The sequence below is a fragment of the Dichotomopilus funicola genome (assembly GCF_033296635.1).
Source record: "Dichotomopilus funicola strain CBS 141.50 unplaced genomic scaffold C8A04scaffold_75, whole genome shotgun sequence".
NCBI classification, from domain to species: Eukaryota; Fungi; Ascomycota; class Sordariomycetes; order Sordariales; family Chaetomiaceae; genus Dichotomopilus; species Dichotomopilus funicola.
In genome coordinates this window covers 99,458-120,864 of record NW_026944096.1, presented here as the reverse complement: position 1 = coordinate 120,864, position 21,407 = coordinate 99,458, and the positions used below count along the sequence as shown (strand labels likewise).

Sequence of the window (21,407 nt, the reverse complement as noted above, 5' to 3'; positions counted from 1 at the left end):
CTTGGATCATGACGATTGGCTGCCAGAACATGCAACCGCAGCTTCCCCCGTGCTTGGTGAATGGGCATTGCGGGTAAAACTCGAATTGAACGGTGCCTTCTCTCCACACAAGGTTGAGGAAGTATATCTGTTTGGGGTACGCTTCCGAAGGGTTTATTGTGGCTTCACCGGCGCCTGGGGCGGCCATGTCAGTCATCACCAGTCGTCTGTAAACACCTAGTGTTTGCGATGGTCAGGAATCCTAGAGGGGGTGCAGTGTGTTTGTGAATCTGCGCCGCCCCATCTTCTCGATTTCCTACTGCGGAGAGCGTGTTTAAATACGGCGGTGCCAGAACGGGTGTTTCGCTGTTGACGCAATGGCAAGCATGGGGTAGATCACCTGCTTCAATCCTGTGTCCTGACCTTCCTTGCCTGTCGGGGCCGCACCTGCCAAAGTAGAAAGATTAGACGCTTTGCGACTGAAGACTTCTTCGTTTACACGACATTTGACAGGTGTGGCCAAGATATTCCACTTCCATGTCCGGGAGCTTTCGAAAATCCTTCTCCAGCCGGAGGACCGCCACCATAATAATGAAAGCACCAAACGTTCATCTGATACCATCACACATGTTGTCCTTTTCGAGTTTCTTACTTTCCTCTCTTAATCATCGACATGTCCGACTTTCCGCAAATCCGTGATCTGCCGACAGATGTCCAATACAACATCTGGTCTGCCCTCCTGCAGGCCCCGCGTGTCCATTTCCTGGATCTCTTCGGCGTGCTCGATCTGCGACCCGGCATCTGGCAACTCCTTTCCGAACAGATCCAACCGTGTGGCCCATTCCAAGAGGCTTTGCCGGAAGGCATACGCGACCTCGAACCACAGCAAGCGAGCGGGCGCCAATCCCTTGTCAAGATAACCACCCCGCAAGTCTACCGCGCGAGATGGGCATTGTCTGGCTACGCCAAGGCTTGGACCAAGCCACAGAACCTCGGCGATGAGGTAGACGGAGTTCACAAAGCGGTCGAACAAGCGAGAGAGAGTGGGCTCAGCCAGATCCCAGGCGTGTTCCGGGACTTGGTCGGGGAACAGTCTCCTGTGTCGCTCGAGATTAACGGGGAGCGTGATGTCGTGTATCTTTCCACGCCGCTTAAGCCTCCTAGAGTCTACACACCCACGGACGGCTGGGGTGACACGTGGAGATCTCTGAAGCGGGAAATTCTCTCCCATGAGCACCGACAAAACATTGGCCACAACGACCCCAACTCCGGGATTCCTTACGGCCCCGTTGAGCAGCTCCAACACATCCACCACCTGATAATCCCGTTCCGTAGCAGCGAGCACTACCGGTCGTGCTGTGGCTGCGGCAAAATGACGGAACACGGCCGCCTCCTTCTGTACAACAGCCGTGAGCGAAACGAGCGCCGGGCTGCTCGAGCATCCGGCCGTCCGCACGACGCTGTCCCTGGCACGCCGAACGTCAAATGCACCATGTGCCGCCAGGTCCGTGAGCAGCCGGGCCCGCTTACACCCGCCACCCGCGAGGCCCTGCTGGCCAACCGACGGCGGGATATGCAGCGCCAGGTGTACCGTTTCTTTTTGGAGAAGAACCTCCATCTGGATGGGGGGGAAGAGAGGATACCGATTGGTACGCAAAACGAGGCAAGGTACGGCGACGACGTGTCTGTCTGCTCGGATGATATTGCTCAAGACGACGCGTACGGGTGGTACAACAACAGTCGCCAGAAGCTACTGGTGGACCTCCGTAAGTTTTGGGACGGCGGCCGAGATAAGATCCCACCTCAATACGTCGATATGTCCGGGGGTGAAGAGGCTGGTGGGGCTGCCGGGGGCGGTGGTGCTGATCCTGACAACCCCCCCAGTATGCTTCCTCCTCTGGGACCTAACAACTACCATACTGATGTGGAGAAACTGCTTTTACAGACGCCAACCCCTTGGAATTGGGTGGTACCTCACCATGGAACGCACCCGCACTGCACCATCACGAGTGTTCACTCCTCAATGCACCGGGTCTTGCCCATGGCCTTTTGCGGCGTCGAAACTGTGTATCTGTTTGACTTCACCCTCACGCTGAAGCCCGAGATTACACAGCTTCCCAGCCAGGGACGGAGGTGGTACATCAAGCCTCGTCCTAAGCCGGGCAATGACGGTGACGATGCCGGTCAGTCTGGAAGCACTCCGGATTTGGACAGAGGGGTGTTCATCGAGGTGCTGGACGAGGACCTGGTCGCTTACAACTCAATTTGGATGTTTGAGGACAATATTATTATTTCCACCTCAGGGGACTCAGAAATGGGAGAGTCTGATGAGGAGCGATTGCGCCTCTTGCCGAAGCTCGAATTCAGGCTTCCGCTCGACGCTCCAGCCTGGGAGCCCCCGGATGGAGTTCCGGGATACGACGGGTACGTCGAGGCCGGGGACGAGGACGATGATCCTGAAGGTCCTCTTTTGGAGGGGATGTTGAGCGATTTGTGGCCTATGTTCAACCCCACTTCGGTGGTGGACTATGCACGGTTCCTGAGAGAGTGGTGGGCTCGCGAGTTTGCTGACGAGGCGGCGGAAACGGGCGGAACGCCTCGCAAAATTGAGGTCAGACTGGTGGCGTATTTGGCGTTGGACGAGGACAATAAGGTGGATTATGAGAGACGCAAGAAGGCGGCGACGGTATGGGGGGCGTCTATATGAATAGTGGGGGATGGCAGAGGATAGTTGATTCATGGGGCTTGGACAGAAACATTGCGTAGGGGATTGGTACTCTTCGTTTATTCTGTCTTAATTCGCGAGGTGAAGGCTTGGTTGATTAGGTAGGTAGTCTTTGGGAAGTTAACCGTTAGCAAAGAGACCCCTGTGACAATTGAAATTCATTAATTATTAACAAGTCTGTCACCCTCCAAGTTAATGCTCAGAGCTAGTCGGTTGATTGCCGAGAGATGGATGAAAACGTTCGCAGTTAATTACTTGTCACTTCGGGCATTGTGCAACTTCACGTTGTGGGATGGGAATGGTTAATGGCGGCTTGAGGAAGTCCCTTGATATATTAGACTACCTACACTAAACCTCCTGAACTAATTACCTAGGAGGCTGTGTTTCTCGGGACCCCGTACAAGACAGCGGTGCGTTTCTCTAAAGCTTGACCGAGACTGAATGCCGCAGCGAAGACTGTACCGGGATATTCATCGGCATTGTCATGCTCTTCTGAGCTCACATCACGCCACCAAGTCAAAATGTCTTCCAACTTGGATGGTCCATTCTCCACACTAGCAGTGGGATAGATCACCGCCAAGTAAAGCATTTCCAAGGCCGGGAACAATTCCAAGAGCTGGTATACATGTGGGTCTGCTATGGACCGATGGTTTAGCTCACCGCCCCAGGCTTCTGGACAGGACTCGAAGCGATTAGGGTTCTCTGCGTGGCATTGCAGACAGGAAGTCTTGACAGAGTGTCGATCCCATAGAATCGCGACTTGCCGGATATCTGGAACCTTGGCTGTCTTCCACGCTGCCGTGTTGCCCTTGAGTGAGAGCTCGTGGAAATTTTCGAAGAAGATGACGTCCTGATCAGAAGCAACCGGCAAAAATTCGAGCCCTGCATATCGGGTGGAAATGGTGAAGTCTGTGAACTTGCAGCTGGGGGAATCGTAGCTCAGTTGTTCGTCGATCGCGAACTCCAGGACCTTCGGAATTGAGTTTGGCGTGAGTCTGTTGGAAAACGCGAATGCAACAGTGTCGTCCGCTAACACTTCAAGTTTGAGCCAGTACAGTGCTGGCCTGTGGCTAGGGCCGCGAGGTTCCAAGATTTCCATGTTGATGACGCTGTTCTGTCAAAATACTGAAGGTAGCCACCCGTCAATGCCACCGAGTTTTAATTATTGCAGGTCTCGTTCGTTCTTACCTGGCGCGTGTTCACTGTTATTCACACCGGAACCCAGGAGGATGGTTAATAAACTGTACATTTCTGTGAGAAGGAAGGACCTTCTTGATACCCACGCAACTGCCTTCATTGTCCGGATTATTGTCAGGTGAACGACATCAGTGATACTTTTCTTTGTGGTGCGGCATTGAAGATCTCTCGTCTTGTAATGTCATCTTCGTACATCCCGTGAGATCCAAGGTCAAAGAAGAGCCAATGTCAGTCTGTCACCAGGTTCGATACCGCTGGAGTCTTGAGTCGAGGCTTTTACGTTTTTTCTTTCTATGTATCCACAAGGCCAAAATTTGACTGTACAAGTTCATCTACAGTTGAAGGGATTCGGGATGGAGGTCACTGGACTTTGTCAACGAGGACAAGCCCATCCGCAGAGTTATCACGCACAACAATGATGTTATTACGGTAATTACACAAATCTCATCTTTCCTCATCTTGCCAAGGTCAGGGTTAGGGTTAGGGTCAATCAACTTTGACATCGGACCTTCCCAGCGAGCCAGCATTGAAATTCTTGCTGTGACCTTTTCCCTGCTTTTACGAGGAACTCACTTTCCCCGCGTCCTTCCTTCGCATGTCGTGTAATACAGGAAGCTGCAACGCCCATTCCTTGAAAGCCCGTTGAGATGCCACAAATTGAACCAGTCACAGAGCCAAGTTCTCGGTGTTACAGCGCTGATCGCCCCGACTTTGGAAGCTGTCAATTGGCCGTTTCAGGTTCCCGTTCGGCACTGTTAGATTGCCCCTGCAGCATCTGCAGGCTGTCAGCCAAGGGAAGCCAAGGGAAGCACTGGAAGGATGCGAGATGATCGCCCATCCCTTCCCCTCCTTTACCCGAAGAGTTTATCCATCGCACGGAAAGCCTCTCCGAAGCCCAGGAACTTTGATGGATCAGACGGGTGTCCGCGTGTCTTGACGTCGATGGTTTCCCGACGCGGCACCGATCGGCCCTGGGCTCGGGAGACCATCTTCCATCCCGCCCGATGTTATAGCCCGGGGTTGGATACTTAGGAGTGCCGCACCCTCTCAGGCGGACCGATAGTTACGGGATGATCGGTGGTTTGGCTTGGTGTCCTCTCTTTTCTTTTCTAATCGAATCGATCGACGTGTGACGAATTTTGTTGTTGTCCATGGCCGTTTCCCATGCTCGAACTTCCACCCCAGCGTTCTTCCGGCTGTAAATACAGCTCTGGGGATTTCCGGCCGGCCGCGATGTTCGCCCGGCACAGGATTGTTGCGGTGCTGGTCGCGCTCTGCGTGGCGTTTTTCATCTGGGCCCCGACGCCGGGATGGCTGCCAGCGAGAGACACGCTGTCGCCGAGGATTCTTAACAGCACATTAGGGGTAGGCTAGGCTAAAATGCACATAAAAGTCTTGATGAGTAGAGTACTGATTGCCACTGCAGTTCCAACACATCTTTGCCATCAACCTCCCGGAACGAACCGACCGCCGAGATGCGATGGTTCTGGCCGCTGCCTTGTCCGAGTTGGATGTCACATTGATGGACGGCGTGATGGGTCGGGATGTTCCGGACAAGGTGCTGCCGGGTGACCCGGAGAGCCGAGAGGGGAGGTTCAATAAGGGGAATAAGGGGTCGTGGAGGGCACATATGGATGTCTTGCAACGGTGAGCTCGCATCTCAGACACATCTCGTTGTGTCGTTGCACCCGACCCGCCACTAACACATCTAGAATCGTCCGCGAAAATATCACCTCCGCCCTAATCCTCGAAGATGACGCCGACTGGGACGTCCGCATCAAAGCCCAAATGCAAGTCTTCGCCCAAGCGTCCCGCATCTTCACCCAACCCAACCCCTCCACCCACCAACCCGCGGCCGACGACCCCAACCTCTTCCTCGGCAACCCCCAATCCTCGTCGTCCTCCCCCTCGTTACCGCTCACCAACCTCCCCCGGAACCTCATCCCCCACCCTCACCTCACCCCCTACGGCGACGACTGGGACGTCCTCTGGCTCGGCCACTGCGGCACCGACTTCCCCGGCCCCTCCATCAACCCTTCCTTCCCCGGTTCCCCCTTACGCGTCACAATCGCCGACGACCCGACAGTCCCCTCCGCCGCACACCTCAAGCCGCACCCTTTTGCCCTGCAGGACGCGTTGGCGGATGTGTACCCGGCACATACGCGTGTGGTGCATGCGGCCAGCGGGACGGCGTGCACACAGGCGTATGCGGTCAGTCAGCAGGGAGCGAGGAAGTTGTTGTGGCAGTTTGGACTGCAGACGTTGACGACGGGGTGGGATTTGATGTTGCGGGATTGGTGTGATGGGTTTTATCCGGCTTCGGAGGGGGCTAGGGAGGATGATTTTGAGGATGATGCGGCCGGGGAGCAGGGGAGGAGTACAAAGGCGCCGGGGAAGAAACCTGGCATTCACGGGCAGAAGGAGGACCAGGATCAAGAGGAAGCGGATTCCAAGCCCGGGTCGAGAGCCGGACATGATGATAATGAACGCCGGGGTCTGGGTCTCCCCACCTCTTCGCCAAGCGGCAGCAGCAGCAGCAGCAGCAGCAGTGGGACGAAACGAACGGTCAAGCGGAGAGAACACCCGATGTGTGTGACGGTGCAGCCGCCGCTGTTTAGTCACCACTATGGCCGGGGTGCAGCGTCGGATATTATGGCGCCTGGGGGCGGGTTTGTGAACCGGGAGAAGGAGATGACGCCGTATGTGAGGCAGAGTGTGCGATTGAATATGGAAAGGTTGGTGAGGGGGTTGGCGCCGAGGGAGCAGTGGGGGGAGAAGTCGGGGGAGTGATGGATTTGGGGGAAGGAATGGATATTGTGGGTAAATATGATTGAAAACTTGTGGGTGTATGATGGAATGGGCGATTTAGGTTTGAGTTTACATTGGCGTTTTGGTGTGTTATTTAACAAGATGAGATTTGGACTACAGATAAAGAATGTACCTGAAAGGAATAACGAAATACACATGTGATGACTGATGTTGTCAATTACTTGTGACTTCATCGAGATTCTGTGTAAATTAATTACTCCTGTATTGCTAGTCACATGTACGTACACAGTAGATAATACAGTGTCGACACCAAACCTCCTCAACTAGCTGCGGAGCAAACACAAACCATCGTTGCCTAATACCGCTTTATGACCTGCTCAACACGAATTGCAGCTCCAAGCTTTCAGGCCCCGAAATCACAGCACACTGATCAAACACAACGTAATTACACTAGGCACCTCGCCAGGTAGCCCGAAGCGGGCCACTCAAACCACGCCATCCTCGTCGAACCCGCAGTATCAACCCCCGAAAGGCAATTAGGAGGGCCAGAACAGCTGTTACAGGGTGAGAGGCTACATAAATGCCATGCATGGACTAGAGACAGGTTACGGTTTATGGACAGGTTGGGAGTCCCGGGGTAGCCGTACGTTGTTTTGTAGCAACAGATCCACGAGGAAAGACAAACCGAAATCTAGAGTATCCGGGTCATGGAGGGGAGTAAATCTTCCGAAGTCCATTGCATAACATTCTGTGATGCGAAACTCTATCTGGGTAGCCTCGTCTGGACGATCATAGAAGTCCAGACTCCTCGCCATTCCGTAATCCCTAACTCCGAATCAAGTCTCAGTCCCTAACTCCTAAACCACTGATATCCCCCAAACGAAACCCGTATTCCCGTGGTGATGTCGAGTCGAAGCTTAGTCCTGGTCCTCCTCCATGAGAGCCCAAGCCCACATGATCGAGCCGCCGCTGTGTAGATTTCGTTAGCTGATGACCGTGACCCAAGTAGAGTAACGGGAGAATGGTGAGACTTACCAAGGATAGCCGCCCTCAAAGAACTTCAAAGCAGCGCTGGCCTTAGCCTGCGACTCAAACGTAGCAGTGATGTACCATGTCTCTTGACCACCACTGTGACCATCGCCGTGCTCCTTCTCAACCGGAACCAGGTGGCAAAACACCAGTCCAGACCGAGCAGTAGCATTGCCGGTGCCACTCTCCTGTGAACCCCAGCCAGCCTCCCCACCACTCTGGCTACCAACAACCGAACCCTGATCCAACCAACCACCACTTCCAGAACGACCATGGCCATACCCACCACGACCACCACCCCTACCACGCCGTCCACCCCTCTGACCAAACCCACCAGAACCACTCGAAACCCCAGCCGCAAGCGCAGCAGCAGCCCTAAACTTCTCCCCCCAAAACCCCTTCCCCCCATCCCCCCTCCAATCCATCATCGCCACCTCACTCAACGGGCCAATCACCACCCTCCACGGATCAGCAACCAATTTCTTACTCTTTCCCTCCTTACCCACGATGTTGTTGTCACTGTAAATATCACCGGGGAAAGGATACCCCGGTCTAACCCCCTTATCCTGACGAGACGCAAAGGCCGGCTGGGTCGGGTCGGGGGGGACGATGCCGCTGGTGCTGGGGAGCGGGATGCCGAAGAATTGGGTGGGAGGGGGGACGTTGGAGCTGGTGATGGATTGGAGGATTATGTTGTGTTTATGCTCGGTGGTGGAGGGCGTCCAGGGGGTGAAGATGCCGCGGTCGCGGTTGCGGTCGTGAACGTGGCTGGGATAGGAGTTACCGGGACCACCGGGACCGCGGAAGGTGGCGTTACTGCCGTTGGTCGGGATGCTGGTGGTTGTGGACATGGACGGGGTGCGGACGTGGTAGTGCTCGCCCTGCTCGGGAACGGTATCGGTCCAGGCGCGGGGGTTGTTGATATAGTTCAGCTGCGGGGGATACAGCAGACGGGCCGGGCCGGAGAAGTCAGGGCCGGTCACGGCGCGCGGAGTCGACTGGCCGGTGGCCAGGGCGGTGGTGGTATCGTTCAGCTCGATGAGGTTAGCCACGGGAGTGACGTCCGCAGACGCCGAAGGGGAGGTCCAGTCGGCGGCGCCCGGGGTGTTGTTACCGGCGCGGATGGTGTCTTGGCCCAGGGAAAGCACCGGGACGTCGTCGGCGGCGACGCTGTGGATATCACCGAGGAGGTCATCGGCGCGGGCGGTGTCGGCGGGGGTCTTGTGGTTGTCGGCGTCGTGGCCGGCGGTGGCGTGGGCGTAGGGGGAGTTGGCGTACGCGTGGGCATCGTACCACACATCAATGAGGTCCTCCTCTTCCGGGGCTCGGTCGGAAAAGGCGGAGATGTCGGACCTGGCGTCATAGAAGACGTCCTCGGAGCGGATCGAGGACGCGTCGCTGTCCGACGACTCGACGAGGACATCGCTTATCAGGCAGATGCGGTCGGCGACTGGCATGGTGTCAGTGCATTTACGCGTATTTGAGGTGGGATGGCGTAATAAAGGGGGGTGGTGTGGAAAGAAGAAAGCGAGAAAGGGATAAAAAAGTGGAAGGAAAAGGGCGAGAAAGGGTTAAAATAAGGAAAAAGGCGGGAAAGGAATAACAGATTAGAAGGAAAAGGCGTGAAGGGAGGAACATAGGGAAAAAGGCGGAAAAAGAATAACAGGTTGGAAGGAAGAGGGCGGGAAAAGATCGATAAAGAGAAGTCGGATAGTGAATCGGATAGTGAATCGGATATTAGTGAAAACACGCACCGGCGGCGGGGAGTGCCTCGCTCTGGAGGCGGTGGTCCATGGCCTCGGCGGCGGCGAGGAAGGTCTCCTCCCTGGCCCTCGCGTAGCCGTTGTCGGAGCCAAGGTGGAAACCTTCCACGAAGGCCTCGGCGAGCCTCTCGTCGTCTCGGCCCAGGATCATCTGGGCCATGCCCTCGATGGGCACGTCGTTCGCGGTCGTTGCTAGTAGAACGGTTAGTGTGTGAATAGGGGGGCGAAGGAGTGTTTATATAGGCAGAGACTTACAGCCCATTTGGTGGGCGAGTGGTAGGTTCTCTGCTGGTTGGAGAAGAAGGAGGTTAGCGATCGTGTGAGGGAAAAGGCCGTGTGTGTGAAATATGAAAAAGGCATGGGTGTGCAAAAGGAAAAAGGCGGAACCACAAAGATAAAAGCGGAACCTAAAGAAACAGGGCCAGGACTAGAGAAAACGAATCCGGGCAGGGAAAACTCGAGTTCGTCAAGAAGGAAGAAGTCGAGGAGGGAAGAAAGTGAAGATAACGTGGTAGATCGAGATCGACGTGGAGAAAAGAAACCTCGATATCATGAAGAAAGAAAAAGGCAAAACCCCAAGTTCTTCAAAAAGGAAGAAGGCCAAGCGGCAATTTCCTAGGGATAATCTTCCGGAATGACCCCGAGATACCCTTTGAGAAGGGCCCTAGGGAACGAAACCTCGAGACTTCGAAGGTCGAAAACGGCACAACTCCAACTTCTTCCAACTGGAAAATGCTGAGGCCTGGTAAAAGGGGGTTCGCCTTAAGGTCCAACTGAAGAACAAAGAACTCGAGTTCGGGAACCATGGAACAGGCGACGGGTGGTGTTTGGGGCATGGAATAGGAGCACGTACCGAGTGTGACGATCGAGGTGAGTGAGGTGTGAGAAGGGTTGGTTTGAGGAACGGAGTTTGAGGGAAGAAAAGGCGCGAGGGTGGCAGGGGCCGGGGCCGCGAGGCATCGAGGCATCGAGGCCGCGAGAGGGCGGAGAATTATGACGAGTGCCATTGTCGAGGGGTTGCACAATCCGCCGGCCTCCCCACGCGCGTGGCGGGCATGGAATTGGGCGGCGGCAGGTTAAAATGCCAGTGTTTCGACACCGGAGGAGACATCATGCATTGGATGGCCACTGCTCGACGAAGACGCTCCTAAAGTCGTTACAATATTCACCTGAGAGCACGATGTAGAAGTCTCACGTCGTTGAAGTGCCGGACACCTCGACAGAGAAATATGCCCTGTGATTAATGTATGTCGATGTGTACCCTGCTAAGTCCGTAGGATGACAAAGGCACGACATGACAGTTTAAATGAGCACTGGAGAGGTGCATCAGACGGTTCATTGTGTGCTTCAAGTCATATATTCATCCTATGTCCCGTCTGAAGTCTCCTATCACGTGCCATGCACCAGCTGTCCTTGTCTGCTTCACATTTTCCATGATTCTAGTGCAAAGGAGAAGCGGTAGTTAGCCTACCTTTAGGAAGGATAGCGGAGACAAAATCATTCTCTGCTTTGTGGTTGCAAAGTGACGGGGTCCGTAGCACAACTCTGCCATATTGAAGTATGGAAGGAGCACATAAAATAACTGGAGTGGAAATCAAGAAAGGATTGACTCTGCCTAAATCCATGACAAAGGCTAAGTGTCGTGAGTGGAGACGCACAAGTCAATGATCATGTGCATCCAATTGAGGTAGGTATTGTGGCTCAAAGAGATGAATAAGGCTTCTCTAACAATATACCCGAGTTCGTCTTGGGTCAGTGAAGTGTGGGTTTCTTACTCTCAAAACCCGTTTCCGACAGTATGAAAGTCATGAACCTAGCCTAGTCGAAGACAAGATCATTAGCAACGTAACAACTTGAACTCTGTGAAACTTAGTGATTTGCATGTTATTCCAATGTGACCCGACCAGGCGTAGAACGAGTTTCTTTACCGTGGGTAATACCCTAGTTCTATTCAGGTAAATCATAAATAACTGGTTCTATGCTACAGTCAAGATTTGAAACAGCACTTGTTCCGGCCGGTGATGTTAGACTGAATGTTCCATGGGAGTGATTGTTGTCCTGAATTCGCAACTAAAATTACCTAGTTAGAGGGAATGGATAACAACCATCGGCAGCCAAAAAAAGCTGGGAGAATTAGTGAAAGGGCCGGAACCCAACATTTGATTCAATAGCATGAGTGCAACCCAGTTGAAAGAGTAGACCCAGTGCTACAGTTTACATCGGTATTGGTTACCAACAACACCTTCTCGAAAGTTGTGTGGTTTCACTTGTGATGTTAAAATTTTCGAAATCCAAGCCAGTTTTCCCAGCGGCCATACCTTCCGAGAACTAATCGAAGGATGAAAATCTAAAACTGAGCAACTTGAAACATGTTTCACTGCCAAAATCCAGGTTTGCTTGATCAAGACGCATTCTTTAACAACATTACTCTTAAGTACCTACTTAATGAGTGCAGGTGTTGCAGCATGCCAAGAAACCCCTGAGTGCTGTGATGCCTGAAGTCAAGAATCCCAAAGAGGAAACTGCGACAGTTATGTCCTGATTGTGGTTGTGGACAAAACACACACCAAAAGTGAGTTGAAACCAAAAAGGAAAATCAAAGAGTTCTCCGGAAATCCCAAGATCTTGCCCTCGCTTCCGGGTCGTCTTCTTTTAACTAATTCTTTCCCAAATTTGTTTGTCTCAAATGCATCACGTTCGGGTCTCACCCGTCATCTCGTCCAAAAACCTGTCTCACACGACCCCAATACTCCACAGGGCTGAGCGGTGCCTGGAATTTCTCGAAGGCCAACCCCTGACCATCCAAGCCATTTTACCGTTCGGCTCGGTCTCGGCCTCACCGGCCCCTGAACGGCTTGAACCAAGCACGGTGGGGCCGTGCCAACAAAGGCTCGACCCCACACACAAGGCCGCCGCATCGGGCGTTTGCCGCTGTCCTATTCGCCGCAGGGTTCGTATAAAATTAAAAATTGAAGCGAGCCAAGCACAATCGTCTGGTGTTTTTTTCGGGTTCGGTGATAAATGCCCCCTGGACACGGCCGGAGCAAACGGCCGGAGGCCTGCAGCAAAAGTGCCAACGCCACTTTCCGGCGCGCTACCCCCGTGTACCCTTCCATCGTGGGATCTAGATCGTGGGGCGCTAAGGGGGGGCGGATTCTTTTTTTGGGAATTGGGGACTGACTATTTGTATCCGGGTAGCGCCCGCATTTCGCCCTTGCGAAAAAAAAATGTGTTCCTTGGTTTCTCCTCTGTTTCCCCCGACCACGACCGCGACCGCGACCGCGACCACATCTTCCCCCGCAAAATGGCCGCGACAACGACAACAACGGTGATGCAGGACCCGGGGCCGAAATACGTGTCGCCGCTGGCCACGTGGGGGACGAAGTTGGGATTCCGGGCGACGTCGATTGTGTGTTCGATTATTTTGGCGGGTTTGAGCGGGTCGCTGGCTGCGAATCAGCAGCTATACAGCGCTTTGACGTTGATGATCGTTATAGCCCCTGCGGTGAGTTTATTTCGTGGTTCTAATTCTAGGGCTCTGGGGAGGGAAAATCGGGAGATCAACAACGCGGAGTTCGTTCGTCCACAGTCCAACTGACCGGGATTGATTTGTCAAACACAGCTCATCATAACATTCTGCTGGGACATCGCCGAGGGCGTGTGCATTCTCAAACGGCCGGGCCACCGCGGCATCCACCCGGGCGCGATTGTCGCGGTCGACTTGCTGGCCTGGCTCGGCTGGCTGGTTGTCGATTTCTTCCTCATCACCTACGAGTTATTTGCCTACGACGACTACATGGATCGGGTATACGATGACAATGGCTACTACCGCTACGTTCCCCACAAACTCTCGCCTCAGGAGCAGGCGATTGTCAATGATGTCCATGCCAAGGGCCGGGCTATGATGGCTTTTGGGATTTTGATCACGTATGTCGTCTTACCTCTCTTCCGTTGTGGATGTACCTGGCTAACATATGCTCCCCAGCCTCGCACACTTCGCCCTCTTCGTAATCGGCTGCTACGAAACCAACATCCGCAACCGCATGCCTCGCACCGTCTACGTCATGCAGCCGTACTACGCCGGCCCGGCCCCTGTGCAGATGCCGGCGAGTGCCTACCAGCACCTTGCCGGTGCCGGGTCGACCCCGTCGGTCAACGCCATGGGCCAGCAGCAGCATCAGCCGCAGGCGTACATGATGCAGCCTGCGGCGCCGGGCGTGGGGCAGATGCCGGCGCAGCCTGTTCCGGCGCAGTTGGCGGCGCCTACGGCTGGAGGGGAGGGGAAAGGGGGGCTTGAGCGGTTTGCGTAGGGTTGGATGTTTTATGTGCATATCAGCAGTTAAGATAATACCTAATTACGTTCCAAACAGTATCGCTCAACCGTAGGCGGCAAGTTTAAAAATGGGTATTGGCTGCATCATTTATCACCGTACAAAATCAAGAACGCCACAATTAAGCACCCTCGGATCTGCTCTTCTTACCCCCAGAGCCTTTCCAAATTTATGGCAACTCAACCGGCCCACCAGCCCACTGCTGTCCCCCAACCCACACGGACTTCACCCTCCCCCCAACAACCCGTTCTTCCCATCCACCCCTATCGCTATCCCTCTCCCCACCATACTACCTCTTCCAATCCACCCTCTCATACCCCTCACCCCCCATCTCATACCTCCCTTCCACCCCCCCATCCCCAACTCCAGGCTTAAATCCACTATCATTAGCGGCACCGTAATATCGTACCCCACCGTCGGCGGTCCCGTAATACCCAGCCCTATGAGGCGGTTCCCAGCCGGTTTTATTATTTCCCACCATTTTATTATCCCCCGGTCCCCTCCCACTTTGTTGACGATACAACCCATACCCAGCCCCCGGCCACTTTACCTCTTTCACATCCCTTTCCCTCCCCTCCAGCTCATTAATCGCACGCGTGTGGCTGTCAGCTTCAACAACGCCTACTTCATGCAGATGGACCTTTTGCGCGAGGGCTTTGAACTCGGCTGGACAGATCTCGCTATGTAACGAGTCTGATGAAAGTGGGGATTTGGATTGGGTTTTCTTGAAGAGTTTGCGGGCTCGTGAGGGTTTGCTTGGCTTGGTAGCATCGGGGTGGGTGTGTTTGTTGTTTGTGTTGTGATTGTTGCGGTGTCGAAGCCAGAAGATGAGGACAGTGCAGGCGCAGAGGAGCGCGAGACAGCCGACGATGGCGCCGATGATGGCTGCTGTGTTGTTGGTGGTGGTTATGGTGTTGTTGTTGTTGTTGTTTCCGTTGTTGTTGTTATTATTGTTGTTGTTATTGTTGTGGTTGTTAGTGGTCGTGTTGTTGGTGTTGTTGATGATGTTGGTGGGCACGCCGGGGTCTGTTTTGCTTGCGTCTGGGGCCGGCGTCTTTTTGGGACCGGTTGCAGTTTGCGAAGGCTGAGCAGCGGTGGATGTAGGGTTGGATGTGGACGTGGACCCGGCGGGGTCTGGGTTGTCCTCGTCATTGCCGAAGGGTGAAGAGGGGTGGCTCGGGACGGCCGCCCCCGTATAGGCACGGTAGTTTCGGGACTTGGGGTTGTTTCCACAGCCGATGCTGGTAAATGTGATATGGGTGGCGGTGATGTAGGTGAGCGCGGCGACGGCACATCGTGTTGCGTCGGCTTCCGTGCTAGAGGAGGGCTGTGTAAGTGTTCATTCCCGTCGAGATGTGGTTTTGGGGCAGGAAGCTGGGTAATTATGGAACTTTGGAAACTTAATTACCAAGTCACTGTGCCGTACGGTATGTCGGTTGCACCACATCCTTGCGCACAGTCGTAGTTGTCGAAACACTGCCCGGCGAGCCCGCATTTCGTGGCTTCGAGAGTCATAAGAAGACAGGAACCCCAGACATAGTGATCGGGGTCAATTCGAAAATCGTACCCCGGAGCCGCCGTCATGGGGGTTTCGTTGTCATTGTTCGAGTAAATGGTAGAGAATCGTGTCCGGGTGCCTGTCGACAACAGTATTACTGGTACCGGGTCTGACCTTGCCGCATTATTTCTTCGCTGTCGTCCTTCGATCGCAAAACCGGTCGTAAACTCGACATTGGCAATAAAAAGAAGAAAGTAAACCACCAAGGGCAACATTGGAAATTTTCCAGGCGTCACGCCGTCGACTCATAATCAATTACGCCTGGATTCCTGGAATCTTGGGAAGTAGCCGAAAAAGCCGTATGAAGAAGCTTTGGAAACGCCTGGCTGGCTTCCGTCAGGCGGAAAGCGAAAATAAAAGACACTGCAGCATGCTGGAGTCGACCCAACAACACCAAAGACCAACAAACACTTGCAGCACAACCCAGCATCAACTCGGTGGAGCCCTGGGTCTTTTTCTGGATGGGCATCTCGACAAGACAGCGAGTTAGCAGAGCGCAATGAAGGCAAATGCAACCCCAGGCCAGCCCCTAATGAGGCTCTCGTCGAAAAAGTAGTTCAGCATCCCGAAACCCCCCCCAAAATTGAAACATACACTGTGCAAGATGCGATGTTTTTCCCATCCTCCGAGGCGCTTAGTTCCCAACGCTGAAGCTCCTGCGCTTGTGGTCGTGCCTGAGTGGTCGGTAGGCCGCTCGGCTCTCACGACCCCGGAAAGGCCAACGAATCACATTCTTTGCCGATATCCGTGGGGCGGCTAAGGTAATCGAATCGCGGCCGAGGTCGATCGGCTGAGCTTCGCAGTGCTCCCGAGTCCCGACTCCCTTGAACAACTTTCTTCCCCAAAGTGCATCTTTCAATTCCCCGTGCAGTAATTAATTTTGCGTACAATCAAATTTCCATAGTCTGCTCCAAGGGGTTTAAAAGTCCTCAAGCTCGACGGGCGGTGTCGCAATTTTTCTCCAATCAAAAGACATGTGATCCCAATCGCTCGGCATCGGCTCTGTCCTCCCGTCCGCATACAGGCTTTCATACCGCGACCCCATGACGTAGCGCTCGAGCCGTTCCTTGAGGTCCCTTTTCCTAAGGAACGGGTCATACCACGGGCCGGGCATTATTGAGGGCCGATAGCGCCGGGGCCCCAGCTGCGGGTACCGGAAGCTAGCGTAGAAGCGGGCGAGGCCAAGCGGCTCGGCAGCTAGCCCCCGGAGCGGCCATACGAGGATTTTAATATACGCTATCAGGACGGCCTTGGCCTCCTCAGCTGTGGCCTCGTACTCGCTACCTCGCATTCCATTGCTCTCGTCCATCACCATCACTCGCAGGGTAAGCGCCGGTAAGCAGAGCCGGTGCCGGTCCCGGAGCCAGGCGACAGTGGCATGCCAGTCTTGTGTGGCCGGGTGGTCTGGGCCGGGCCAAGTGGCGGCGGGGTAGGGCGGGAACACCAGCTCGAGGAAACGGAGGTGGCTGAGGGCGGATGCGGGTATTATGTTGTGGAGGAACTCGGACACCGCGAATCTGTCAAAAGGGTAGGAAGGGAGGGAAGTGCTTGATGAAGGGTCGGGTACACGCCAGCGCTCCTGCGTCTGGTAGTCGTGGATGATGAACCGGTTACGGGAAAAGAAGACATAGTGGGCCTCCTGTGTTAGGGTGCGACATACGAGAAAGAGGGATGGCCCCGGAGGTGCCCAGCAGGTGCATTGCGTGTGCGACGAAAAGGCCGTGTGGCGGCGCCGGCAGAAACAGCCCTCAGGTCGGCCGCGGTAGCACTCGGAAAACTGGCTATCGTATAGCTCCTCCTCGTCTTGGAAGGGGGGGATTCTTGTGCGCCGGAGGCGGAGCAGCACATACGCACGGTGTTGCCGGCTCCACGCCACCTGCTTCCGTGGCGCGACTAGGTCGGTATACTCTAGGATACGGACACGGAGCTCGCGTGGCAGGTTGGTCAGCGTGGCGGTAGCCGCCGCGCCGAGCGGCTGCTCCGCCTGCTCCGAGGACGCGGCCCGGGCGTACGGAACAGGGGCGAGCAGCCCGCAGGCATGCACAACGGCGTCTTGAGCGAGCTTCTGGAGCGGCCCCCCGTCGGGCGTCTTGGCTAGGCGAATCCTGCATTCGGGCAGGTAGGAGCGGGGGAGGAGGAGCAAGGGGGCAAGAATACACTCGGCGAGTTGGAGCGCCAGGGGGTGCTGCGGGTTGATATCGCATACAAGCGCGAGAGCGAGGCGCCCAGCGGCCATGTGAGCGAATAGCTGGGTGGCGGCGGAATGCCAGGCGCGTCGCACGTCGTCAGCAGCGGTTGATCTAGTACAACCATCGCTTAGGAGCGGAGCTTGGTGAATATGTGAGTCGGAGCATTCGCCGTCGGGATCAGGGCCTTGGCAACAGTAACTCCCGGAGTAGCCGTATTCCAGCACTCTATTGTGGCATCTATTGTGGCAAGCTGCCTCGCAGAGGACAACCTTAAGCCGGGATAGCGACCGGCGCGAGGGCTCAGTGAGCGCCCCGAGGGCCTGGAGCCCAGGTAGCTGGCCAGGGGCGTTATGGTGGACGACGAAACTATTGGTCGAGTAAAGCAAGGCAGCTGCCTCGGTGTAGATGGTACGACAGGAGATCAGAAGGCCATAGAAGTCGATAGGCTCGGGCGGGCAGCGGGCAAATCGCCTGCCGCTGACTCGTCCACCTCGCAGATCGAACTCGTACGGGCGGCCGTCCCACGACGTCAATCCCAAGTAACGGTAAAGGCGCAGCCGAATGTCTGGCGTGAGGCGGAGGAGCGGGGAGGCCGATGGCGATGGCGATGGCGAGGGCGAGGGTGACGCTGACGATAACGTGTAGGTTGTGTTGGGGACGACGACGCGCGTCATGGTATAAAGCCGGTAGAGTCCCTTACACAGTGCTAGAAGTTGGGACTTGCCGACCTGTGACGACTGACGAGTGACGAGTCAGAATAAGTCAACAAGTTACAACAGTGAACAGTCGGTGGGTCGGCAGACTCTGTATGGCCTGGTGCATTATTGGAGGACGGGGTTTTGGCAAGAGGCACAAAAGTCTAGTCAATGAAATCAGCACAATGCCCAGGGTGCGGTGTGTGGTTGTAGATGGGGGAAGTTGGTTAGAGACTTGGGAAGTTGGTTACAGAATACAGACTTGGGAAGCTGCAACCGCACTCGGTAAATGTGGCCCGGTCTGATCACGTGGCCAGCTGTGGAGATTAACCATTAACCGTCTCAAGATCTTTTTTTAAACCGTGGGGGCGAGGCCCGCTGGGAGACCGCTAGGGGTCGCGGGGCCCAGGCCAACGGCCTCGGCCGAGTTACTCGTTGGGCCGCGGTCGCGAATTCGGAGTGACGACTCAAACCTGCAGACTTACTTGCACGATGGCGAATGGCCGCCATTGGGCGTTCTCACACTAATGACAGAAAACATGAATTCATGATAGAATCAGGGATGCTCTTGCACTCTTGTCAATACCGGAACCTCTAAGCAAGGTAGGCAACGACCTGGTATATTCTACGTGCAAATACCTTTGATATTTCAAGACATGCGAGGTCAACAGACCCTTAGTACCTGATTATGTCAGGTACCTAAGGATCTTCCTTGATGCAATGGCGATGCGGTAAAGAGCGTAGCATTGATCCCTCGACGGCCGTTGAAGTTGAGGTGTATCAGGGAGTGACCCGTCCAATGCCACTTCGGGTGGTCCAGCTCGTCCCAAGCTCGCCCCGAGAGGCGGGTAGGTTGGGACCGTTGCGGAGGCCCAGCGTCGACCAGCAGCGCATGTTTCAGATGGTCCCCATGCTAACATGCGTTTACAACCCAACGCTCAACCCCAACCGCTGTTGGTGGTGGCCACTGTGGGAATTTACATCACCACCCCATTCTGGCTCTAGTCATTCAGCGCTACATCGTCTGAAACTGGGAGCCAGGTTGAAGTGGCCCGAGGCTGCTGCCCGTCCTAGTCCGACCGACCGACGCTGATCAGTGATGGTCACCCTTGCGCCCCTGGGCCCCTTTAACTTCTCCCCCGTCTCTACCGTTAAAACCTGGCAGGCTCCGCCCAAGATTGCTGCGTTTTCGGCCTCGAAGGGCCATTGCGTGACCGGATTCCCAAACCAACAAGGCCATGCGCGGGCCTCCAATGGGAAGCAGAATTTGTACTGTTCGGCCATCTCTATCAGGCAAGGTACCTGATGGGGAATGGGCTACGACAGACTGAAGCCGGCCTACATTGTTTGACTCTGTTTGAGAGCCTTTGCCGCGACCCATGCCGCCAAGGCACGGGTCTTGTCGCCAACGGACATGTTGGACTCCCTGTGTCTCGCAACTCCACTGCATAGGTAGGTACGATAGTTAAGACCCCTCGGAGACCGCGTTCTTGGTGTTGAGCCACAACTTTACGTCCTCACTCATTTTCTCCCGCACCTTCACCGTTTACCTACTTAGCGCCCTTCTCTCGCTGGCCAAGGCCCGTCTCCGGTGTTCAAATCAGTGCCGAAGAACTAACGCTACCTACACAAGCATCCACTCTACGCTCCCGCTGGACAGGGGCGTATCACTTCCACACACTCTCACTAGCTAGACGAGACCCCAGCCGTTGCCACCGTCGCGACACGACCACTCGCCGCTTGACGTTCGACCGTTTCTATTCTCGCTGGACGAGATCCCGAACAGTTTCGACTCTCGCGGGACGAGAGCCAACCAACCTTTCCACCCTCGCTGGACAACAATCCGTCCAGTCCCGCTCCCCTAGCTTTATTAGCCATCGTTGGCTATCGTTGGCCGTCGACTTGCTTTGACGGATCGGGCCTCGTCTCGCCATGGGATCGCCTCAAGATTCTCATAACCTGGCGTTTGCGGAATCCGACTGGGTCGGTATCGCGGGTGTCCCAGGCGGATTCAGAATTGAGAAGGAGAAAAAGGCGACCTGGGTTCGTCGCTTCGACGTAGGTGTAAGGCCGACTTGGGTCCAGCTTGGCGAATATGGCAAAGCGTTTTGGGACCACATTGCGGTAAACGACGGCACACACTTCCGCACAGATGAAACGAAAAGCCGGATCGTGGCAACAATGTGTTACCCAAACGGACCCTCAAAGGGCTACACAATTTTCCAGAGCACCATTCCCAGGGGTGAGTGGCGGGATCGCATGTTGCGCGATAGGCATAAGAAGAAGGAAGAGAGGACTGCTCCCCGGTGGTGCTGGGCCGCATACACACCAACCTCGGCCGGGGCAGCTACCAAGCTGGAGATCCATGCCGAGGACGGCGCCGCATTCTTGTGTGAACGGGACAAGAGAACTACGGTGGGATGTCATGAAGTATCCCGCATGGTCCCATACGGGCACAACACGGAGCACGACCCACCCGCCGTGCTTCGGGCATGCACTGATAGTACGAAAAAGCCGGGTTGTAAGGACGTCACGAAGCGGCTTCACATCTTAACCAAACTTGACGGAGCGTCACTCGAAACGATGGATACCGAACGCTTCCAGCACCCCAAGATTGGCGCCGACATCCTCACACTCACTCAGCATCGGAACAAGCCCAGGAAATCGGGCAATAGGTCAAGTAGCGACGAGTTGGACAACGTGCTGAAACGCCTTGAAGATACCGGGTGTAAACGTAAGGATGGCCACTACACTTATCGTGGCCGTGTTCCCGTGCCGGGAAGCAACCACAAGATCACTATCGAGGAGGTCATTGTTGATCCCCACGGCATTGAGCACGAAAAAAAGGTTTACTTTTGCTACACTGAGAAGGAAGGCAAGAGAACTTTTCTGGCCTACGCCCCGTTTGTGGATGAAATGGATCCAAAGTACAACTCCAAGAAGGCGATGAGGCTATATACCGTCGCGTATGAGCTCTATACCGGTCAGCTCACCCCGGCGTCCTACTTCGGAAGTGATGATAGCGACGAGTTCATCCACGATGCGGTTGACACCTACGACCCCAGAGCATCTGGTAGCCATGTCGGGCCGTCCACCACTACCGGTAGCCACCCGGGCAGCCGCCCGGGCAGTCGTGGCAGTGTCACCGGGCAGCCCGCAGCGGCCTTCGGAT

General features: G+C 55.1%; 7 protein-coding genes across 7 annotated transcripts; 4 read left to right on the top strand and 3 right to left on the bottom strand.

Annotated features, from left to right (window-relative positions):
• Positions 1-652: 652 nt before the first annotated feature.
• On the top strand, positions 653-2,686 carry C8A04DRAFT_31919 (uncharacterized protein; the record flags this gene model as incomplete). The annotated part of the gene is made up of 1 exon (XM_062781919.1): positions 653-2,686. One exon carries the CDS (start codon positions 653-655, stop codon positions 2,684-2,686), a length of 2,034 nt encoding a protein of 677 aa, XP_062633954.1.
• Positions 2,687-5,134: 2,448 nt separating this feature from the next.
• On the top strand, positions 5,135-6,691 carry C8A04DRAFT_39802 (uncharacterized protein; the record flags this gene model as incomplete). The annotated part of the gene is made up of 4 exons (XM_062784719.1): positions 5,135-5,266; positions 5,328-5,548; positions 5,614-6,278; positions 6,480-6,691. 4 exons carry the CDS (start codon positions 5,135-5,137, stop codon positions 6,689-6,691), a joined length of 1,230 nt encoding a protein of 409 aa, XP_062633953.1.
• Positions 6,692-7,587: 896 nt separating this feature from the next.
• On the bottom strand, positions 7,588-9,724 carry C8A04DRAFT_31917 (uncharacterized protein; the record flags this gene model as incomplete). Its single annotated transcript, XM_062781918.1, has 4 exons — positions 7,588-7,639; positions 7,706-9,149; positions 9,454-9,654; positions 9,718-9,724. The coding sequence occupies 4 exons, from the start codon at positions 9,722-9,724 to the stop codon at positions 7,588-7,590; spliced, it is 1,704 nt and encodes a 567-aa protein (XP_062633952.1).
• Positions 9,725-12,793: 3,069 nt separating this feature from the next.
• Positions 12,794-13,772, top strand: C8A04DRAFT_14828 (uncharacterized protein; the record flags this gene model as incomplete). The annotated part of the gene is made up of 3 exons (XM_062778251.1): positions 12,794-12,967; positions 13,085-13,389; positions 13,448-13,772. 3 exons carry the CDS (start codon positions 12,794-12,796, stop codon positions 13,770-13,772), a joined length of 804 nt encoding a protein of 267 aa, XP_062633951.1.
• A 1,425-nt stretch (positions 13,773-15,197) lies between these two features.
• C8A04DRAFT_14842 (uncharacterized protein) lies at positions 15,198-15,566 on the bottom strand (the record flags this gene model as incomplete). Its single annotated transcript, XM_062778257.1, has 1 exon — positions 15,198-15,566. The coding sequence occupies one exon, from the start codon at positions 15,564-15,566 to the stop codon at positions 15,198-15,200; it is 369 nt and encodes a 122-aa protein (XP_062633950.1).
• A 704-nt stretch (positions 15,567-16,270) lies between these two features.
• Positions 16,271-18,214, bottom strand: C8A04DRAFT_14835 (uncharacterized protein; the record flags this gene model as incomplete). Its single annotated transcript, XM_062778255.1, has 1 exon — positions 16,271-18,214. The coding sequence occupies one exon, from the start codon at positions 18,212-18,214 to the stop codon at positions 16,271-16,273; it is 1,944 nt and encodes a 647-aa protein (XP_062633949.1).
• Positions 18,215-20,167: 1,953 nt separating this feature from the next.
• On the top strand, positions 20,168-20,638 carry C8A04DRAFT_14826 (uncharacterized protein; the record flags this gene model as incomplete). Its single annotated transcript, XM_062778250.1, has 1 exon — positions 20,168-20,638. A coding segment is annotated over one exon (471 nt), but the record flags the coding sequence as incomplete, so codon positions are not given.
• Between the last annotated feature and the right edge of the window lie 769 nt (positions 20,639-21,407).